General features: G+C 43.1%; 1 protein-coding gene across 2 annotated transcripts in view; it reads right to left on the reverse strand.

Annotated features, from left to right (window-relative positions):
• Positions 1-213: 213 nt before the first annotated feature.
• The window catches only part of LOC139412222 (serine/threonine-protein kinase 33-like), a 36,533-nt gene continuing 21,491 nt past the window's right edge, over positions 214-15,255 (reverse strand). The window contains exons 2-14 of one of the 2 annotated variants that reach the window (XM_071159049.1): positions 14,029-14,085; positions 11,323-11,467; positions 10,686-10,799; positions 10,449-10,553; positions 10,163-10,301; positions 7,501-7,583; positions 6,566-6,653; positions 6,401-6,476; positions 5,496-5,608; positions 5,219-5,304; positions 4,645-5,028; positions 4,168-4,269; positions 214-1,229 (exon numbers count right to left, since the gene is read on the reverse strand). In XM_071159049.1, the coding sequence (XP_071015150.1) occupies positions 909-1,229; positions 4,168-4,269; positions 4,645-5,028; positions 5,219-5,304; positions 5,496-5,608; positions 6,401-6,476; positions 6,566-6,653; positions 7,501-7,583; positions 10,163-10,301; positions 10,449-10,553; positions 10,686-10,799; positions 11,323-11,445 (1,734 nt within the window). In that variant the 5' untranslated portion in view covers positions 11,446-11,467; positions 14,029-14,085 and the 3' untranslated portion in view covers positions 214-908. Of the gene's footprint in view, positions 1,240-4,167; positions 4,270-4,644; positions 5,029-5,218; positions 5,305-5,495; positions 5,609-6,400; positions 6,477-6,565; positions 6,654-7,500; positions 7,584-10,162; positions 10,302-10,448; positions 10,554-10,685; positions 10,800-11,322; positions 11,468-14,028; positions 14,086-15,255 lie in introns of both variants that reach the window. The other variant, XM_071159050.1, reaches the window with a different exon arrangement.

The raw sequence follows: 15,255 nt of genomic DNA on the forward strand, positions 1-15,255 counted from the left end.
CGTAACCAGCCTGTGTCCCACTGGCGGTCTGTATTGACACCAAGAGGGTCAACTGCATTTTTATTTTATTTTAAAAAAAGTGAGAGATCAAAACAGAATAATGGAAAAGTTATCACAAAATCACAAAAAGATAAATCACATTTCTGATTATGTTTATTGAACACAAAATAATGGAGTTTCTGTACATTAGTTTCTTCTCATGATGCTTGGCAATCATCCTTAAATCATCCTAAGAACAGCTCAATGAAAAGAATAAACAGCAGACAAGCTTGCGCCCCTGGTCGCCACTGACTACTAATGAATGTTGGACTAGTTTTATGTTAATGACATTTGTGGGGAAAAACAAAGCACTTTGAAGATCTTACATATCAAATATGCCCGTTAGGATACTGAATGAAATAGTATACTTTTACAGTACATAGAAAACACTAACAGCTACACAACCCAGTGTACCACTAATAAATCATGAATTATGCCCAACGGAATAAATAAGAGAGATGAACACTCCCTTTGAGTTTCCCCCATCTACTTTTTAATGATTGTATTTTGAAACGACTCAGACTGTCAGTGAGTTTGATATGGAAAATGCAGACAAAGTATGTAACTAAGCATAACAGAAACAACAGGTAGCCTTAGATAGGTCAATGGGGATACAACAGGGATAGTTTGAACAACAGGAATCAGGTGCTTTACTGTGAAATTATTGCTAGGTCAATTATTTGCTCTCCTGATTCCACAGCATGCTGGTTTACCCTCTGAATGCATTCAAGCTGATGCTACTGACAAACCTATCTTCAGCATCTGTCTACTGGCCATTCTAAAACAACATCACAGTGGGTGTGTGAGAGACTATTCATTCAGTCCAGGGCTGGTGTGTGTCACACAGTGGATAGATGAATACCAACAGGTCATGTGTCTAGCAGGCCTGCCACCCCCAAGGGTACACCTCTGACTGGGGTCCTCTCCTTTGGCACGCCGCGCCCGTGGGGATGGGGACTCTGCTGCTGGTGCCTAGGAGCTCTTCTTATGCCTGCTGCAGAGAGGTGGTCGTGGGGAGCGGCTCCCAGGCCTAGAGCCAGAGGGGGTGTGGGGGGGTTTGTGGGCCTCTGCCTTCCCTGGACCGGCCGCTGGTTTGGGAGCTGGCCCCACTGGGGAAGAGGTTGGGTGGGTCTCGCTCTTGTCTTGTGGGCTGAGACGATTTGCACTCGACTGCCTGGAGAGTTTGCCACCTGTATGGGACTGCAAAGATAAGATACTCACATTCATCTTACACAAGGCCAATACAACAGGTTCACCTCTACAGAACAACATCTACTGGATCTGTCACTAGCTCGGCTCACCTTCTAGGTAAATCTGTCACCATCTAGTGGTGAGTGAATATCAACAGCACCAACATGATGGCCAAAAAGCATTAAAACACCCACACTAGTAGAACTCCACTTTTTTGAGCTGAAAGACAATTGCCAGAGCTTACTCATGGTGTTGCACAACGATTGAAGTCAATAATTCATTGTTTTAAGTCAAAATATAATATATCTGGGCTTGATGTGACAAACCCAAATTGCCCACTTCGTGCAAATTCGTGCCAATAACATGTCTTTTCCTATGAAATGACATGCACATTCTTCTTAGCCAATATTTTGTTTCAGGGCTGGGTTTTAGTTGAATGGTACCACCCACCAGCATGGCATTGTTTACTAATCATAAACACCTGCAAAGTTTATGAGTTCCGACTGAGCTGAGAAATATAATAGATCATTTATGGAAGACGCCAAAACTGGAGATAACAATAGATGACAAAGTCAAAGTAACTTGTTTCCCCTATCCATCGTGGCAAACTATCCCTACATCAGGGATGTGCAACTGGCGGCCCGCGGTTTGAAGGCCCTTGGAACGGTAGAATACACAAGGTACGATTTTGCAATTTGGTTGTGCATCAGCAGATTATTTTTCTTGTTATGTCAGTCAGTAACCACGTTTCCATCCACAGTTTTTATGCGAGTTAAGTCATATTGTATAGAAATAAATCATTAGGCGCCTCCTGAGTGGCACAGCGGTCCAAGGCACTGCATTGCAATGTTGTGGCATCACTACTGGGGTTCTACTTGTCTCATCGCGCTCTAGCGACTCCTTGTGGTGGGCCGGGCACCTGCAGGCTGACTTCAGTCGTCAGTTGAACGTTTTTTCCTCTGACACATTGGTACAGCTAGTTACCAGGTCAAGCAAGCAGGTGTTAAGAAGCGTGGTTTGGCGGGTCATATTTTGGAGGACGCATGACTCGATCTTCGCTTCCCGACCCCGTTGGGGAGTTGCAACAATGAGACAAGATCAAAATTGAAGAGAGAAAAAAAATACAAACATCAAGGCAGCTGTGATGAAAACAGGAGGTTTCAGTGCAATTTTATAAATGCTGACAGATAATTTGTTCGTTCGACCTGATGGGATCTTTTTGTTTTGGTAAAATTGATTATTCGAGAAATGGCGGCCCGTATGCACAAATATTGATATAACCATCATATCGAAGTCAATTTGGATTCACCCGATGATATGGTGTGTGTAGTCCTCCCATTACGACTCGGGGAAACCTTGCAGTTTATTAGGCTATATGATGATCAATGCTTGATTGCCATTTGAAAAATAAAAATATTCTCGCTCTTATCCATAATAATCTCATCATGTAGACTAGACACTATTATTTTATATACTAGATAGTATTTTAGTTGTCTCTTGGTGTCTTTACTATGTATAGAAGTCATATTTTATTGGTATTTATTTGAATTTAATGTAATATCTTGTGTTGTTCTTGTCTATTACTGGTCTGTACTTTGTCATGCATTTAATTTTTATGTGGACCCCAGGAAGAGTAGCTGCTGAATGTGCAGTAGCTAATGGGGATCCTAATAAACGAAATCTAGACAACTCGCACAGCCTCCCCACACTGTACCTGTGAGCTGTTGGCTTGAGCGCAGGTGCAAAGCCCAGAGTAGGCACATTTTCTATTTAACGCAACAGTTTTTGTGACAAAAGTATTGGTAGAGTTGGAAATCAGATGGAAACATGTCAAACTTTTGAGTTTTATTCGGTACATAAAAACTTTTATGAAAATGTATATTTTGTGAGCACTATGTCATCATTTATCTGAAACAAGTCCATTTGATGGAAACATACCACAGCTGGTAAAATGTGCACATTTTCTTTATACGGATTCTAGGATATTCACATGAAAATCTGTCTCCAATTGGATGGAAACCTAGCTAGTGATAGTCAGTCAATTAGCCCATGTCAGCAAAAAATACACAAAAAAAACGTGATTGCTAAGTTAGCTTAGCGGCCAGCGGTCTCACTTAGATATCATATTAAAAATGGCAACATTTCTTTCCACCCTACGGCAAAATGTGTACAATAGCAGGAAATGATCCGTAAAAGAGCTAATCTTTCTCTCCGCTCCATGGCAAAATGTGCTTAATTTAAGCAAACTTGCTTTATGGATGCGAGTACGCAAACCCGTGAGCAACTGCGGCCCCTCATGATGAGTTCAGATTTTTTGTGGTCCACACCCTCAAAGTTGCCCATCCCTGCCCTACATGCTTATGACAAATCCAGCTCCAGAACCAGCCATAGCCTAGCTGGCTAATCTTTTGAACAACAGATAACATTAGCTAGCTAGATAAAGTTAGCATGCTAGCTAGCTACACTGACAGCCATCAGCACCCTGCTTGTTGTTTTTCTCCACTCCACGTGGAAATGTTCCCACCCCCAATTCATGAATATGTATCAGCAGCCTGTGTTATTCTTTGGAGGTGGAACCTAAACAACAATTTCCGCTACAAGACAGGAATTACGTCGAAATAGGGGTGGCATTGCCCGCTGGTGGGGGCCTTTAAATCTAAAAGCATTTTCTTTAACAAATCAACCCATTTTGAATCAGATCTTATACCTTCCAGGCTGTTTTGTGAAGACAAATAGAGATTCAGCTTGGCTTAATATAAAATACATGAATACAAATTCTAACCATTTTTGCACGATGAAAAGTTGTAATCATCTTTATTGCATCAATATCAGAAAAAAAACGATTGTCGAAACTGTCAAAAAACAAATATCTAATGGTAGCCTAATTCCCAGTGTTGTGAGAAGAGGACTTTGCAGACAGACTGCTCAACGACTGACCTGTGAAGTGGGGGGACTGAGTGAGTTGCAGACCTTCATAGCAGAGCTGTTGGTTTTCAGTCCATTGGACGATGAGGAAGCAACCTTCTTCTTCTTCTGTCTCTACAGTGGATTACAGAGATATCGGGGGAGGGGGGTGTTGAACAACCCTAAATATTGTAGAGCGCCTGAACCGCTGGGTGATAACTCCCATGCTTTAAGTATAGCTACTCAACAGAGAGCTAGTCTTTAGTCAAAAACAAGATCATTACCACATAAGCTAATTGAGGTGGAAGTGGAAGGGAAATGGACCAGTGTGTAACTGAAACAGCTCACTTGCCAAGAAGGCTAATTTTAAACCAGAGCTTGAGTCATGATGGGTTTAGTGAAATAGGTTATTTTGAACCTAACACCTATGAAGTGGCAGGTCATGATGAGTTTCATGGCGTGACTGAGTTATGTGTACAGTATATGTGGTAACTTTGCATACTACAGTACCTGTTTGGTGGGGGTGGTGGGTTTGCTGCTGCTACTGTCTGTGTCTCCCTCATAGCTGAGCTCAGCAATGTTCCTGCATGCTGAGGCCACCCTGGGCTCTGGCCTTACCTGGTCCTCCAGCCGGGCCCCACCCTCCATCCCTGCCCTGTTCTCAGGTCTAACCCTAGGTTCCAGTGTTACTGTATGCTCTGATCCTGCCCCGTCCTCCAGCGTTGCCCTGGGCTCCAGAGTCAGGCTGTCATGGGAGCAGCTGAGAGAGAGCTCGTTCAACACATCACTGACCACCTCGCTCTCCTCCTCTCTCTCCGCCTCCTCCGGGTCATCCCGGAACAGACGCATCATCTCCAGCACGTTGGTGGGAGTGGCCAAAGTGTTGGTGTCACCCTGTAAGACACAGTACCACTACCTAATGTTAGATCCCCTCTAAAGGGTTAATATCACCACATTGCAATAAACCCCATAAACCAGGCTGTGAGATACCAATTCCCAACCCCATCATGGAGCAATAACAGAGAGTCCTTCCTGTACTCATTAGTGTTAATGTGAAATGTAGTGCGGTGGATCAGCCCCTTACCGTGATCCAGGGGTTATCCAGCAGCTCATTGGCTGTGATGCGATGGGCGGGATCAACTTTCAGGAGGCAACTCAACACTTTTTTGGCTGGTGAGATAAAAATGTGACAGTCAGTACGCTATGTTAAAGTCATGTAATAATAACCATTGTAAGTTCATCAGTTCAGTTCAGTTCAACCTGGATGTGGTCAAGTACCATGTGTCCTTAGTGTTCCATATCATCAGAGATGTTACAAATAGAAGTCAGAGAGGTTGAGAAGCAGTACTACTGTATGTCACCTGCATCACTGATAGAGTCCCAGATGGGTCCGACAAAGTGGAGTTCTCCCTTCTTGATCATCTCAAAGAGTCTTTCCTCAGAGGTGGCAATGAATGGAGGTTCCCCACACAGCCTACAGGGAGACAGTCCTGTCAGTCACAAAGGCTACGGGGAGGCAGTCCTGTCAGTCACACAGCCTACGGGGAGGCAGTCCTGTCAGTCACACAGCCTATGGGGAGGCAGTCCTGTCAGTCACACAGCCTACGGGGAGGCAGTCCTGTCAGTCACACAGCCTACGGGGAGACAGTCCTGTCAGTCACACAGCCTACGGGGAGACAGTCCTGTCAGTCACACAGCCTACGGGGAGACAGTCCTGTCAGTCACACAGCCTACGGGGAGACAGTCCTGTCAGTCACACAGCCTACGGGGAGACAGTCCTGTCAGTCACACAGCCTACGGGGAGGCAGTCCTGTCAGTCACACAGCCTACGGGGAGGCAGTCCTGTCAGTCACACAGCCTACGGGGAGGCAGTCCTGTCAGTCATACAGCCTACGGGGAGGCAGTCCTGTCAGTCACACAGCCTCCGGGGAGGCAGTCCTGTCAGTCACACAGCCTACGGGGAGGCAGTCCTGTCAGTCACAAAGGCTACAGGGAGACAGTCCTGTCAGTCACAAAGGCTACGGAGAGACAGTCCTGTCAGTCACACAGCCTACGGGGAGACAGTCCTGTCAGTCACACAGCCTACGGGGAGGTAGTCCTGTCAGTCACACAGCCCTGTCAGTGACACAGGCCTCGAAAACTATACTACTAGTTGATCGGTCACTGTACACAGTATTGGAAAAGCTGCTACAGTGAGAGGGAGAGACACAGACAGACCAGAAAGACAGGCAGTGATAAAGTAGGGATGGGTGGGTGCATTGCTTACAGCATGTACATGATGACCCCAATACTCCACACATCACACTGCTGACTGTACTCATGAGCATTGATCACCTCAGGAGCTGAAACAGAGAGGAGAGGACCGGTTTTAACAGGACTACTCTAATATGATGTGATCTTTGTGTGTAGGAGCTGAGCGTGTCAGTCTTACCCATGTAGATAGGAGTCCCACAGGTGGCTTTCAGCATGTTCTCACTGCCAACACCCCCCTTCTTCACTGACAACCCAAAGTCTGTCACCTGGGAGGATAGAGGGCCGACAGCAGACACTGATACACACGCAGGCCTACAGCATGTATCCATCTCATATCAAATCCTTTCTTGTTGGTGTTATTTATCAGACAAAACAAGGTTTACTTGAAGAGCAACAATAACTGGGTCTCTCTATGTTAGATTAATAACAAATACGAGCTGTACATGATGTCTGGTGTCATGTAGTATATAATGGCAGGCAGGAGAAATACTGTAAACTAACTATCAAAATAAAGAAAGTTGCACACTCAATCTAGAAACTCCCAGTATTGGGTATTTACCAACGTTTGGCATCACTTTGCCTTCTTCAGGGTAATGTCATGAATACTTGAACCAGGTTATGTAGACAAACAGTGCAATTAGTGGAACCAATGACAATAGTGAGGGGTGTATCATAATGATTAAGTTAATGAGAAATACAGCAGGAGAAAATATCCAGGAGAGATGACCTCCTCCTGACAGATAAAGCCTTTTATACCGTGCCAGAACAACGCTGTCTTTCAGCAGTGTGTGTGTGTGATTTATGCTGCCGCACTGCCTTGTTTGAGCCCACGCTCCAGGTATCTGCTTTAGCCTGTGCTCCGTCAATTCACACAACATGCTGGGCCCAGGCGGTAATTTGTCTTAAAATATGCTATTGATTCACCCTTCTGTACGGCGTGATATAAAGGGGAACCAAAAGGGGGTCTGTCATAATGAGGTAGCATTTAAAACCATTTAGGGGGAGAGTGGGGAAAAAAGAAAAACACATGAGGAGCCTGTCCTTAAGTCCCTGCAGAGACTGGCTGGATGAGAAACGGCAGTGTGAGTTTTCCAGTTTGTGTTGCCGTCTCACCTTGATATTGATCATGTCATTATCAACACCATGGTAACTCTTCACTAGAATGTTCTCCAGTTTCAGGTCCCGGTGAACTATGTCTAGAATACAAAAAAGAAACACCTTTACTATGAGAAGAACCAACCATAATGGCTTTCAAAAGGCCTTTAGCAGAGAGGACAAGTATGATGGTTAAAAGCATTTAAAGGCTAAATCTACAATGAGTAATTGTCCCCCATGATGAAATCAGGGGAAGGGACTGTGGATCTGTCTCAGTCCGTCCGTACACCATCTCAGACAGTACTGAACGATTTTGACCAAACTTCGGTGAATGATGTGTCTTATCGTAGAGATCCAGCATTTACAAAATGACACTGATTGGCTCAAGGCGGGAGCTATAGTAATTAACTGAAATGTGTGAGTCATGCCAGAGAGGGATAAGTGGACCCAAAATCTGTCTTCTCCAACAAGTGGCGTTTAAAAATATATACATGAAAAATTGCTCACAAAGTAAGGAGTTTTTGTATGGAGGTCAATTTTTTTCATTTCACCTTTATTTAACCAGGTAGGCCAGTTGAGAACAAGTTGTCATTTACAACTGCGACCTGGCCAAGATGAAGCAAAGCAGTGCGACACAAACAACACAGAGTTACACATGGGATAAACAAACATACAGTCAATAACGCAATAGGAAAATCTATATACAGTGTGTGCAAATGTAGTAAGATTAAGGAGGTAAAGGCAATAAATAGGCCATAGTGGCGAAATAATTACAATTTAGCAATTAAACACTGGAGTGATAGATGTGCAGAAGATGAATGTGCAAGTAGAGATACTGGGGTGCAAAGGAGCAAAAATAAATAAATAACAATATGGGGATGAGGTAGTTGGGTGGGCTATTTATAGATGGGCTGTGTACAGGTGCAGTGATCGATAAGCTGCTCTTACTTAAAGTTAGTGAGGGAGATATAGGTTTTTTGCAATTCGTGTCAAATTTGGTGACAAAAAATGGAATGGCTTTTTTGCTGTGTGTGGCATATTTGATCTAATATAAGTTTTATGAGTGTACATGGATGTCATCGAGCATTCCACTGGGAATGAGTTTGATTCACTGAGAAAGAGAGGGGTTCTGCCCCAGCTGAAGTCCCAGAGATTGTGACAAAAACAGCTACTTTATCCTCAGGAAAACCATGAGCATCTTGCTAAATTCAAGCAATCCCTATGACAAATCTCTAGATATCAACCTCCTTTTAAAAATGGTGAGCCACAAAGTATCAGTGGTCATTAAAGGAGATGTGCAGAACGGAGCAGAGGATTCGGAGACGTTTGAGAGAGTTATAAAGGTTAGATTAGATGCTGCTGCTAGATTGACTGGGATGGGAAATAAAGTGTCTCTGCACACATATTCGTTTTTGAGGAGTTTTCTCCCCTGGAGTCTTAAAGTTCAGCTCAGTTAAAGGGATTTTGTGAGAGGGGCGGAGCATGCTGACCTCTAATATATTGTTTCCTCTGCTCTAATGTTCATGTAGATTGAGCTCAGGAAGATATGGACTGAATAAAAAGACTCTGGGGTGTACAACAGTGGATGAACCTCTATATTTATATAGTAACAACAGCATTGTGAAGAACTAATAGTACAATGAACAAATGGTTCACAAAATTCATAGTAATATTCCATGGGACCAAATCGTTCTGTGCAAAATAAATGTATCATATCAATGTCTTTACTAAACAATTTGTCATATTTCCTTTTCAAAAAGTAATGAATGTGCATGCTGCTTATATATGGTTAAAAGGACAATTCCTTCACTTTTTTACCTCATATTCATCATCTCCAGCACCAAACCAGTGTCTACATATCTGAAAACAGCGCGTTTATATTTCTTTCTACAAAACGTACTGGTGCACCGTTTTCATTATGTACACACTGGTATTGAGCTGGAGACAAATGAAAATGTGGTTGAAAAGTGGTGTAATTGCCCTTTAAGGCCACTACCTGTGACAGTCACTGCTAACCTTTAGCATCACATCCCCACTGGTATCATTAGTCGCCATAGAAGTGCGGCACGACAGCGTAGAGGGACTCTTAGTGTGAAAACACACCTATTAATCTGTATTCCTCCCCAGCTCGTTGTAAATGAGTCATTAACCCCATGTAATGGTGTCTCATTGCCAAGCAACGTCCTAAATTACCTCTAACTAGAGATTTCACCATCAGCAGGGGGAAAAACAGCATCTTCAAATAAACCCCTCAGACTCAATTAAAAGGGCTACCATTTTTGCCTGGCAGTTGTTCATTATTATCTCATTATTAGAATAAGCCAGGTTCTATAATGACTGGGAGCCATAACGTGGTATCATCTCCCTGATTATCACATGTCAATGAGGCCAAAGCAATTTGACTACGATGTGACCGTGATATCACCAATTTGAACATTGTCCCCACACACAATTTACTCATACAACACATTGTCTCTACTGTTTGCATTAATGTTGGAATGATTTAATCAGTGCACCTAGATTAGTTAGTTATGTTTCATAAAGGTCAAAGAAGGCAGTCTGATATTCTGCCTCTTACCCTTCCTTTATTGTTGCTTGAAATAAAGTTTCACCGTGTAAAATGTTCAAATGTAGAGCCTTGTAACGGTGTGAAACCGATAACTTTAGTCAGTCATATTACCCTTCTTATGCAGGTAGACGATGGCCTCAGCCAGGCTGTTGATGATGTGCCTGGTCTCCTCCTCTGTGAAGCGTGTGTTCTTCTGAAGGAGCTCCTTCAGCTCCCCTCCCTCACACAGCTCAGTAACCAGATACATCCTCTGGACACAAAGCACAGCACACAGACTGATAATGGCCCGCACAAATAGATCTGACCAGCCTCGCTCTCATTCATGGTGCTTATGCAATCGTCTGCACACACACTACTGAGATATTGACTCCATTACATCTAAGAAAGCATCCCTTACCTTTTGTGTTTCAAAGACTTCCTCCAGATGTATTATGTGTGCATGGTTCACACGTTTCAGGATGCTCACTTCCCGTTCCAACAGTTTGACACCTGAACTTCCAGCCTGCATGGAGGGAAGAAGCTGAGTGAGTGCACTGGAGGTGTGGGGCTGTTCTAGTAGCCATTAGACTGACTTTAGACTGACTTTAGAGTGTCTCTTTTCACCATGGCCCATGGGAAAAACGAATGCACTCACCTTCTCTTTGTTCACCTTCTTAATAGCCCATTTCTTCCTAGTCTCATTGTGGGTGGCTTCACAGACGACACCAAAGCTACCTTGACCTAATTTCCTCCCAAATGAGTATATTTGCTATGGGGATAACAGAGGAACCATTAACAGAAAGGCAACTCACATCTGCTCTGTCAATTCAGTAAAACCATTCACAAGGAAATTTACCCTCTGCTTATGGGCTTGTTTGAATATACGAGCTCGGATTTATTTCCCTGCTTCTATTGCAACATTATCTCAAGACCTGGATCCTAAAGTGGACCTTAATTTTCAAGCACTCAAACAAGGAAAGTTTGCCAGTCTCTGGAGTTGCAGAATATAGTATTTCTAATCAAGTTACAAATGATTAAGTTGCTGCCGCAGTTCATTCAATCTCAGGTCTAATTAACTTGATCATTATCTCTGCACATGCAAGGCTGAGCACTGCCTGCTGCAGATTTGGCAAAGAGAGCATCCGAAGCCCCGAGAGGGGGTGGAATCCGGAGCAAACTGGTGCAGATGGAGGCAGTATAGAGGTCAGCCGGGGAGGGGTAGAGGGTGGTACTAGTGCCCCAGGGCGGTGAGGGGGAAACTGGGAATAAACATGGATGTGGTCTCTACCTACCTGGAGGTCAGCCTCATCCTCCATACGGGTGTGGGGCACCTTCCTCTCTGCACTGCTCACACGGGCAGTGTTCCACTGAGAAGCCATTTTCATGCCAGCTCCACAAACATCTGCTGCTGTCATCTACAGATGAGGAGCTTTATAGCTGGGTGAAGCGCGCACACACACACACACACACACACACACACACACCTCAGGGAAGGAGCGGAAGGCAGACTGAGATGACCCCTTCTGGGTGCATCCAGGCATACAGTCTAATCACACTACAGCTAACAATCATACAACAATGTAAATTTTTACAGGATTATTTCAGCAGTGAAATAGGATTGTTGAACTGTTGTTTAACATCATTTTTAGGACTGTGACAGTCATGGAATTTTGGGTGACGGTTATTGGTCAGCCAAATGACAGTGGTCACCGTTCTAATAGGGTTCACCTCGGCTCCTGACTGCATGTGTTGCCGTGCTGCTGCTGCAGGGAGGGGGCATTGCCTAGGCAACCAAAAAGTTGTTTGCTACAACTCTTTGCTTGTTTCAGCAAGGAGCAACAAAGTTTCATCACATTGTTAAGAATCCATGTTACCGCAGAAACCGACTCAACCGCACGAATGCCCGGCAGCCCCCGTCTTTAATCAGCTGTTCGTTCCACACACAAAAAAAGTATAAAATAAAAGTAAACGGTTATTTTATTTAAAATGACAATCTTCATCCATAACTGTTGGTTATGCAGTAATTGTGCCAGCCCTAATCACTATATAGGTCAGGGATGAGCAACTCCTGTCCTCTGGGGCCGGAGTCTGACGTCTGCTGGTTCTCTTTTGTCTAGCACTTAATTGCACACCGGAGCACACAGATACACCTGGGCAGTTTAACTCACATGACCTTAGGAGCCAGTCAGTTGGAGGGCGCCTCAGTAGGAGGCCTGACACTGTCACTGTGGTGACAGCTCTGCTACTTAAGGTAACTCAGATTCTTTCTCCCCCACTGTTTAGACCAGAGCAAGCTGCCGCAGCACAGAACCCCAAAATGCTAAAGAGCACCTGGCAGCTTTTTTTTATTAAGAGGATTAAAGTTGGGAAATACTTAGGTGAGACACTTGACATTGAGAAAAGTAAAGGGTTCATTCCGTTTCCCCCTTATAGTACGCAATAAGATGCCTATTCAGACTTTTCATTTCAAATGATAGCATTCTAATACATTCTAGAAGTGAGTTACTGTGGTGTACAATAGGCCTACTCTTTTAATCCATCCCAGGTTAAAGTAATATTATTATGAATCCCCTAATTAGTCATACTATAATACAACTGTAAAAATGTATTATTCCCTAAATTAACTTTTGATATGGTAACAATTATCTTCTTTGTTAAATCACAGAACCATAGACATATTTCCCTGTCAAACGACAGTGTAAAATAGTGTTTAAGATAAACTACTTCGAAATGGAGACACCATCTCCAGCATTCAAATTGGCACACTTTGCCTACCTTTGTCTCGTCACCATTGGTTTCTGACCAAACCGGTGTCTGAAGACAGGTTCATATTATTAACACTAAGCACAATTTACTTGGCTTGAAAAACGCTCTCCAAAGCCAAATTAAATGTAAAGCAATTATCAAGTGACTGGGAGCGTTGGAGTGGATCCGCCACATGGACACCAATTAATTATTAACAGGGAAGCGGTGTCTTTAACCTCTTCACTCTGAGGCATTATCTTATCCCTGACAGGGCTCTCATAACAGGCCTGTCTCTCCCATTACCACCCGTCTATTTGCTAGTCAAAACCATTGTGACAGCCTCTGGAAATCCAAATCACCTCAATCACAGCTCATTTGTGGGAGAGGGAGGCATGTGATGAGTGTATCACAGGGAAGGACCGGTGTCTTGCGCTGCAGGTGCCTTAGGGAGGGTGTGCCCACCTGACAGCCCGCCCAGTGGGGAGGAAATGAGATATCAGGGTCAGGTCAGGGAGACGTCTGACCTTAAAATGGGTCACTACAGATCCACAGGTCTTAGATTGCTTTAAGCCAGAGGGGTCTTACAGTACTATCACATTCTTGGTTTAGCCAATCTCCCAATCATGTTTGAGTGATCTGCTAATAGTCTCATGAGAAGGATATTACTGTAATGGATTCTAAAAGAAACCTTACATGAGTGATATGTCAGCTTTCAGACTGATTGAACACAATGTACTGTACAGACTGGCTAAATTGAGAACATGCGTTAGATCTATCAGTAAGAGCTGCCATAACGGCTCCATAAAAGATAGGCCCAAATATAATTGCATTTGATTGTAAGCATTTCCAAAATATCAGAATTACTGTGCTTGCTGTGGAATTGAGAATCTAAACAAACCATATACATGTATTACTCAGTACTAAAACCTCTAATGGGGTAGTCAAGCCTGTGAATATTGCTTTAACCATAGGGCTTGACGGACATTAATTAAAATGTGAATTAGCATGACGAATCGTATAGACAGAAGAGGCACGACTGCACTCAAAACTAATCAACAGCTCACTAAAACACTATTGGCACTTATGAAGCCCCAAATTACATATTTAGAGGCAAAAAAGGATGGGTTAGACAAACTACATTTTTGCGTTAGCAGCTTTCTTCCTTCAATGAATCAACGCCAGCAAAAGTGCCATGTATTGCAAAGGCCTAGCATGTATGTGAATGACAACAAGGCAACGCAGACTGTACTTACCAACCTGGAGCAGCCTCAAAGTGTTCCATGTTTACTGCTTCTCACAGCCCATCAGACCTGAACACACAAAAAAAAGAGGCTTATGCTGTTATAATACACATTTAATCATCACTGATTTATTTTACAAGTCAAATAAGTTTCCTGTTTCTAAGTTTATTTGCCACGTACACAGGATACAACAGGTGTAAAACTGTACAGTGAAATTCTTACCTTGAGAGCTCTTTCCAAACATTGCAGTGATAATAATATTATAGATAATAAAATGTACAAATTTAAATCACACAAGAACTACGATGTGTTAAAGAAACACGAGAATGCAAGTATATACACTGGTCACTGCAAGTACCTTTTTCAATGTGCAGTTGTACTAGAATGGTTGAGGTGGGTTTATACATAAAAAGTGACTGGTAGTAGGAATATATAAATACTTATGGTAATATACAAACAGGAGTAATAAAGATGCAATAGCAAAGAGCACATATTACAAGTTAGCCTATTAGAAATGGGGTTTTGAATGAGGGAAACAAACTTCTTACATCATTTCCGATGTGATTGATATCCTGCTTTGTGTGTACCCTTTTACTAGTGTACTAGCCTAACAGACTGAATAGAGGTTGGTCTCCACAACCTTCTAAAACAGAATCATCATAGGCTTGGTTCACACACAGAGATACAGTAGAATATATTAACACGTAGGCTATCCTACCAGACAGGAACCATATGCTTCCTCATGCTCGCCAGATCTCAGTAGAAAGTAATTATGGCAGATAGAATGTCATCAAATCGATCTCTCTGCTTTTTCAATCCTCTCAAACATAACTGTCAGAACCCCATTAGAGTTTATTTACTGATCGTTTGTGGATGGAAATGCACATTGTTTCCCTTGACTGCAAGGGAGATGCAGTGTTTCAGCTTGGAATGCAAATTAAAAATGTGACATTGGAATGATGCCTGGACACACAAAGATAATAAAGGTCTCCTCTATCTCGCTCTCCACCCCCTCCATCTCTTTCTTCGACATGCACTGCCATCTCACTTTCATGGTCTGTGTGGCAACAAAAAGGTGTAGGCCTAAATAAAATCTATAGTTGTGTTTCTTCCACAATTATTACACTGTAATAAACAATAAATGCCAGGTTTGCAGTTAGGCTCCTAATCTTTTTCATTCAGATGAAAGAGGAGTAGTGCCTGAACTGTCTGCCCATTTGCTATATAATCATTAGCCTA

Source organism: Oncorhynchus clarkii, chromosome 6 (assembly GCF_045791955.1).
Source record: "Oncorhynchus clarkii lewisi isolate Uvic-CL-2024 chromosome 6, UVic_Ocla_1.0, whole genome shotgun sequence".
Taxonomy (NCBI): Eukaryota; Metazoa; Chordata; class Actinopteri; order Salmoniformes; family Salmonidae; genus Oncorhynchus; species Oncorhynchus clarkii.